This window comes from Neovison vison, chromosome 14, assembly GCF_020171115.1.
Source record: "Neovison vison isolate M4711 chromosome 14, ASM_NN_V1, whole genome shotgun sequence".
Taxonomy (NCBI): Eukaryota; Metazoa; Chordata; class Mammalia; order Carnivora; family Mustelidae; genus Neogale; species Neogale vison.
The window spans coordinates 31,556,981-31,564,735 of NC_058104.1; the positions used below are offsets into that span (position 1 = coordinate 31,556,981).

The window sequence follows — 7,755 nt, forward strand, 5'->3', positions numbered from 1 at the left end:
GGAGGCTGCTCTTTAATATGATATGTAATTATTTTCCAGTAAAAATTATACTTAGAGTTATTGCTTAGTTTCTGAAAACATTAATGTTTTCTTTCAATGCTCACATTGCTTCTGAATCACTGTCCAAGATGTCTGATTCCTGAAGTACATAACGATTTGCATAATCAGGTGATCATGTGTGCTCTAAGGTTATCTGTGACATTTAGGATCTCCAAAAAGCCGATGAAAGGAAATCCTGTTCCTATTGCTTAGTATTGTAATTAAATCGGGCAATAAAAGCTATAAAATTTAACTCTTTAAAGAGAGAAAGTATTGGGGCGCCTGGGTGGCTCAGTGGGTTAAAGCCTCTGCCTTCGGCTCAGGTCATGATCCCAGGGTCCTGGGATCGAGCCCCGCATCGGGCTCTCTGCTCCTCAGGGAGCCTGCTTCCTCCCCTTTCTCTCTGCCTGCGTCTCTGCCTGCTTGTGATCTCTGTCTGTCAAATAAATAAATAAAATCTTTAAAAAAAAAAAAAGAGAGAAAGTATTAAGGAATGTATTTATTTCTTTGAGAGACAGAGGGGGGAAGGGCAGAGGGAGACTGAGCAGCAGACTGCCAGCCCAACCAGGGCTCAATCCCAGGACCCTAGGATCATGACCCAAGCCTAAGGCAGACACTTAACTGCTTGAACCACCCAGGTGCCCGGGAATTCTAAAAGAATACAGAATTCCTGGATATGAACACCAAGGAAGGAACACATCATTTTACAAAAACTAGATTTAGAAGTATTACAGGTTAAAAGACACTAACAATGCAATTCTTACTAGTTCACACCAAGCTTTAATTTTATGGACACACACCTCTCTAGAAAGGAGCTCCTGAAATATGTAACAATTTCCCCTTCAGCCCACACAGCTGAGGTCAGGGAAATATGTGCTAGCGGGAAACGTACACTGTCTTTGAACATCCACTGAAAGAGAGCAGTAGCTGTCAGACAATGGTTGATCATGGGTATCAAATGCACAAGAGACAGAGGCCATCTTGTCAGGAATGTAAAACGCGCCCCGTCGTGGGCACTCAGTACATCTGGCAGCTGTCTGGATGCTGATACGAGTAGCTGACTCTGCACTAGATGACAGCCAGTGGGGCCAAAAAAACTAGGTTCTCGACAGCGGCCATGAGCAGGTGGAGGTGGGAAACGCAAGAGCAGTTCATTTAGGCAAGAGTTCAGAGATGGGGTAGAATGAGAAAGGTGAACAGATCCATGAGATGCAGCCTAGGTAGAGGGCAAAAATTGAAATCAAGACGAGCAAGAAATTCCCTCTTCTGAAGACTCCAATGAAACAGAATGAAGCCTATTTTGACTAGAGCTCTTCACATGGGATAGGTCTGCCTCAATGCAAGGGTCCTTCTTGAACAATGACACTTCCGGACCCCTGTTTCATAATCTGGTACAAGCAGATCTAAAGAAGTCTACTTATTTCTAGGAGTGTCCCCTAACTGTTATCTCTCTCTCCCTCTCTCTCTCCTGAGGTTACAGGTTTTACTTTTTCATCATAGAGTGAAATATTCATGCTGGGAACCACTTATTTCTTTATATTTGGACAATCCTAAGGATATCTAGAACCTTCTTATCTTGGGGAAATCAAACTCTGCACAGACTTGGGCGAAGAAAGAACAACAACTCATTCACTCCCTGATCACATCACTCCTAGTGATGTTCCTGTGACATATATCCCAGCAGGATGCGGTCCCTTAGTGTCTTCTGGGATTCTCAGGTCTCCATGGACCAGGAGGGACACATGGTCCCTGGGGACAGCCTCCAAGACCAGAAGGAGAGGGCTGATTCAGAAGCTGCTGAAAGTCAACAAACCCAGAAGCACAGAGCACAAAGGACCTTTCACTTTTCAACACTCTAGTCCCAACACCAAAGCTTCAGATACCCAGGGCTGTCAAACATGACAAATATAAACAATGTGCTGATAGGAAAACCAACTATACAGAAGATGGACCCTGAATTTACCAGGCTTGAAGCAGGATCATCATTGGGCTTCCAGGGGCCCATCTAACACCTCTAGCTCCTATTAAATTAGAGTTCTGACATTTTCAAAAACAATTTTAAGGAGATAGAATGTACATATCAACAAGTCCCCTATTTAGGACAAAGAGCTCAATGGCTTTCATATCTTCACAAATCCTTCCTCTTGACACTATAAACCTGGGGTGTTCAGGTTTCCATCCTACCAAAGTGGCTCTTCTTGGACCAAGTAGCACAGACAGGACCCAAAACTTGATGGAAATGGCTGTGGCCACAACCCCTTAAGGCTGATTGAAAAGCCTTCCCTGTTGTGCCCGGTCTTCAGGAAGAACTATCGTTCTTCTGAGGTTCCCATCAGGAACCCCATGAAAAAGCTGTTATGAAACCACCATGTGAAGGAACCCAGTCAGAAGGAAGACACCACTAGTAGCTCAGTCAGTTAAGTGACCAAGTCTTGGTTTGGATCAAGTCATAATCTCATGGTCCTGAAATTGAGCCCCTCTTTGGGCTCTGGGCTCAATGCACAACTGGTTTGGGATTCTCACTTTCCCTCCCCGCCCGTGCCATTCCCCAACACCTGTGCCCCTTCTTTTGCTCAAAGAAATCATATTTAAAGAAATAATAATAAGAAGGAAGACACCACTGAAGTGTCATGTTTACTCACATTTGGGTTTGGGGAACTGGGATACGGGAACACGAGGAGCCAGAAGAGTAGCCTTTGCACCATCATGTTCTTGTCCCTTTTAAGGGGCACTGTGGCCCCAGGGAGGAGGTGAAGATGGTTGGGGGGCAGGGGTGGGAACAGTGGGAGGGTTAGGGAGGGGTGGGGAGGGGAGAGGGTGGTAATTAAGGATGGGAATAGGGAGGAAATAGGGGTTAGGATGGGGAAAGTGTTGGTCAGGAGAAGAAGGGGTCAAGGACAGTGTCAGGATCAGATTAAGTATTCGAGGGGAAGGAGCACGGTTCACAAAGGTTAGGGGGTCAGCAGGTTAGTAAAGCACAAGGTCAGCAGGACAAATTAGCAGGTAAAGTAAATTCTCAAGAGCAGTTGGTATGAAGAATCCAACTTCCACCAAACCTTCCCCTGTTTGAACGTTTCCTTAGCAACCTAGAACCCTTTTGATCTCTCCACCAATCAGCTGCCTTTGCCCCTAGTACCTCAACATGGATGCCACAGGTGACCTCCTTGATACAAAGCCCCTTCCCCCCTGATACCCCACCACGGGCCATCCCAACGACAGGTCCTCTCTGGAACTTTGGCCATCCTTCCTGTTTGCTCCCTCCAACCCAGGTCCCTCTTCCCTCTTCTGGGTGCTCTCTGCTTCCTTTCCACACTCCCGGCCCAGAGCCACTGGCTGAACAAAGGAGAAAGCAAAGGAGGACCAAACTGCAAAAACAAACAAATACACAACCAGAGTAGGAGGTTCCAGCCTTCTCACAGGAACTCAACGCAGTCTACAGAGCATACATAAGATACAGATCTTAATGGCAAACCATCAGGCACGTGCGCACACACACACACACACACACGCACACGCAAACACACACAGACACACACACGCACGCACACACACACGGGTGAGGCCACACTGCCCTCTGCTGGCCACACGGTGTAAATGCACATGTATGTCCCCTGGGCCTCCCTCCCAGGCATCCCCATACCTGCATTAGTGCCCACAGAAAGATTCAAGGGCCTCTGTGTCCTCCTTAACTCCTTCCAATCAGGTCCTGGCTGCTCCTCACAGCTGATCCCGCCACGCCGGATGTTCGCTCAGGGCTTTCTCCACCTCCGTGCGCTGGATGCGGTTCCTGCAGGATCAATGGCTCTTGTTTGGTTTCTGAGCAGCTGCCCAGGTCAAGAGACCCAGGCCCTCAGGGCTCATGTTTTGGAGGGTCCGCTCCAACCCTGGCCCTCAGGAAAACTGTCACAGGGAGCCAGATACCTCGGACCTGGCTCTGTCATGGGCCCCAAACATGAAGAATGCACACTCCGTGCTGAGACATACAACACTCACATGCTCCCCAGAGTCTCTTGCCTCACTGCCTCTGCTCAGGGAGGAGGGTGAATATTTAGCCTTGCCCTAGCTCTGGGGAGTGACTCAAGCAGCTTCCTTTGGCCTGAAACCTAATGGAACTCTCAACATTTATCTTAAAAATTTATGCGAATTCCGCATACTCGTCCCCATTACATTAGCATGTTTCCATCTGACCCAGCAATTACCCCATCCAAGTGTGAGCCTTTCAGGGACTCCTGTGGTGTTGTTGGTTGGAGGGAGGATCTTGCCACACTCGCCAGCCAGTCCTGGAAATTGGTTGCAGGACCACGGGATGATTCACGTGGTTTAGAGCAGAAAGCTCACACCAAGGCACTGCTCCCATCCAGGAAAGAGGACGGATGACACGCCATTAGAACTTTCATAGGAATTGCATTGAATCTGTAGATTGTTTGGGGATAGTAGGGACATTTTAACCATGGTAATTCTTCCAACCCCTGAGCATGGACTGTGTTTTCATTTGTTTGGGTCTTCTTTGATTTCTTGTAGCAGTGTCTGGTAGTTTTCAGTATAGAGGTCTTTTACCTCCTTGGTTAATTAGATTCCTAGGTGTTTTATTCTTTTTGATCCAATTGTACGTGGGACTGTTTTCTTACTTTCTCTTTCTGATAATTCACTTGCCTTTCCCTCTAACGGGTCTAAGTTTTACCTTTTCGTCTCTTGCCATCAACAACCATTATTCTGACTTCTAAAACCATAGATCGATTTTCCCTGCTCACTGAGACAAATGGAGTCATTCGGTCTGTACGTCTTTGTGTCTGAGTTCTTTCTCTCCAAATAAGGCCTGTGAGATTTACACATGTCATAGTCTGTATCAATAGTTCATCCTTCATCATTATGTAGAATCCCATTCTATGAACATACCTAAAATGGACTTCTCCACTCTACTTTTGGTGAGAGAATGGAATTGTTTCCAATCTGGGATAACATGAATAAAGTTGCTATAAACATTATTGTACATGTTTGTTGCTGAATACTTGTAGGGATTTTATGATAGATAAATATCTAGGAGTAGAGATGCGGAATCATAAGGTATACGTAGTTTAAGCTTCATGAAGTTATTACCACACAGTTTTCTAATTCCTAACTTATACTCATACTGCAGTGGAAGCTGAATACAAGTTCAATAAAAGCTCCAATCGCATAGTTATGCTGAGCAAAATAAGTCAGTCAGAGAAAGACAAATATCATATGATTTCACTCCTGTGCAATTTAAGTAACAAAACAAATGCACATAAAGAAAAAAGGGAAAGAGACAGAGAGAGGGGGGCAAACCAGGAAAAAGACTTATAACTGCAGGAACAAACTGGTGGTCTCCAGAAGGGAGGTGGGGACATGGGTGAAATAGGTGATGGGCATTGAGGAGGGCACTTGAGGAGCACTGGAGTTTGTACTGGGTGCTGAATCACTAAATCCTACACTTGAAACTCATATTATACTGTATGTTAACTAACTGGAATTTAAAATAAAATAAAATTAATTAAAAAGTTCTATTTGCTCCATACCCTCCACAACACTTGATATTATGAATCTTTCAAACTTTAGTTATCCCTATAAGCATGCAGTATTATTTCATCAGAGTTTTCATACCATTTTAAGGGCCACGTAGTAGTTCCTTCTGTCAAGATGATAAAGTTTTTTAGTTTACTAATCTTTAATTGTTGGAGGCTTTTATTTTTTTAATTCTTTACTTTACAAAACACTTGGATGATCATCCTTTAATATAAAATTTTTGTGTTCCAATATCAGAAATTAAAAGAGAGTTATCACCACAGATCTTACACACTTAAAAAATTAGGGGCGCCTGGGTGGCTCAGTTGATTAAGTGTTTGCCTCAGCAGTGTTGGCTTAGGTCATGATCTCAGGATCCTGGGACTGAACCCAGATCGTGCTCCCTCCTTCCCCCTCCTCCTCTACCTGCCAGTCTACTTGTGATCTCTCTCTCTCTGTCAAATAAATAAGTAAAATCTTTTTTTTAAAGAAAAATATATAACGACACTAAATAAAACAAAAATCTGAATGATTCAATATCTATTTTAATAATTGAAATAATTATTAACAAACTTACCAGAAAGAAAGTCCTAGATCCAAGTAGTTTTATTGGCAAATCCTATCAAACATTAATGGAAGAAATAACACGAAAATTACAAAAACCCTTTCAGACACTAAAGGAGCAGTTAACACTGGATGTTATCAGGTTTTAAGCCTTTAACAATGTGAAAAGTGAAAAATCTTCCATGTTAATCTTATTTTTCCTTTGGTTACTAGTAAGATTGGAGTGTTTCTTTTTAAAGATTTTTCTTTTTTTTTTTTTTTACAGAGAGAGACAGTGAAAGAGGGAACACAAGCAGGGGCAGTGGGAAAAGGAGAATCAGGCTTCCCACTGAGCAGGGAGTCCAACACGGGGTGCGATCCCAGGACCCTGGGACCATGACCTGAGCCAAAGGCAGATGCTTAACAACTGAACCACCTAGGCACCACAACGTGTTTTTTTTTTAATGTATTTATTTGACAGAGAGAGAGAGAGAGAGATATCACAAGCAGGCAGAGGGGCAGGCAGGGAGAGAGAGAGTGAAGCAGGCTCCCTGCTGAGCAAATGCCTGATGTGGGTCTGGATCCCAGGACCCTGAGATCATGACCCAAGCTGAAGGCAGAGGCTTAATCCGCTGAGCCACCCAGGTGCCCCAGATTGAAGTTTTTTGTACATTTACTGTCCTTTCCCCATTTTAAAGTCTGAATGTTTGTTTTTTCTGACTGGTTAGTTAAGGTTTCTTTATTTATTTGAGAGAAGGAGAGAGAACAAGAGAGAGAGAACACGAGTTCAGAGGGGTGGACAGAGGAAGAGAAAGAGACAGAGAGGAGAGAATCTCAAGCAGGCTCCCCACTGCACAGGGAGCCTGGCACTGACATGGGGCTCAGTCTGACAACTAAAAGATCATGACCTGAGCCAAACTCAATCAAGAGTTGGACACCTAATTGAGTGAGACTGAGCAGAGGGTGGTGTGCTCATTATGAAAGTAAAAGTCCTCAGTTCGCAGTCCCTCTGCGAACTGCTTGTCTAAAATACCTGCTTGTCATTAGAGCACTTTTGACCTAAGGTATCATTCAAAGACTGTGGGAACTGTGGGAGAGATGGATCACGAATCCAGTCTCTCCTCACTTACTAGATTCTCAGTAGCACACTAAGGCACAAGGAGACAAGATAGTTTGATTTTGATGGAGAAAGGAGATAGGTCATGAAAAACCAGAATATAAAAACCATGCAACTTCAGAGTCCCGAAGGAGGTCCTATGCACCCAGGTAAGATATGAGCTCCATACCCATGGAGATAATGAAGGAAAACAAGCCCTTCTGGCAAAATATTTCATTACACACCGGGGCCTGTACCATAATTGCCTGGGGGATAATCCTTCCAGGGAGCCAGAAAAGTAATAAGACAAAGAAATGTGCAGTATTATCATTCTTCTCAGAGAGACTGAGAGTGTGCGGCTGGAAGGAATTTGGGATATTGTCTAAGAATCGCATAAAAGACACAGCAGTGAAAGGAGCAAGTTGCTCACCACCTACCTAAGCAAAGTACATCAGACCAACTGCAGGGCTTTGCTTCTCACGAGTTTGGGGCCAGAGCTGCTTTGCTTGGCACTCTGGGGATGAGGCTGCACACGGTCACCTAGGCCTTTCTTT

General features: G+C 44.4%; 1 protein-coding gene across 1 annotated transcript in view; it reads right to left on the minus strand.

Annotated features, from left to right (window-relative positions):
• Nucleotides 1-3,703, minus strand: part of LOC122895678 (transport and Golgi organization protein 1 homolog) — a 64,966-nt gene extending 61,263 nt beyond the window's left edge. Inside the window, exon 1 of the mRNA XM_044233254.1 lies at nt 3,680-3,703. Coding sequence (XP_044089189.1) covers nt 3,680-3,685 — 6 coding nt within the window. The 5' untranslated portion in view covers nt 3,686-3,703. The remainder of the gene's footprint in view (nt 1-3,679) is intronic.
• Nucleotides 3,704-7,755: the final 4,052 nt, after the last annotated feature.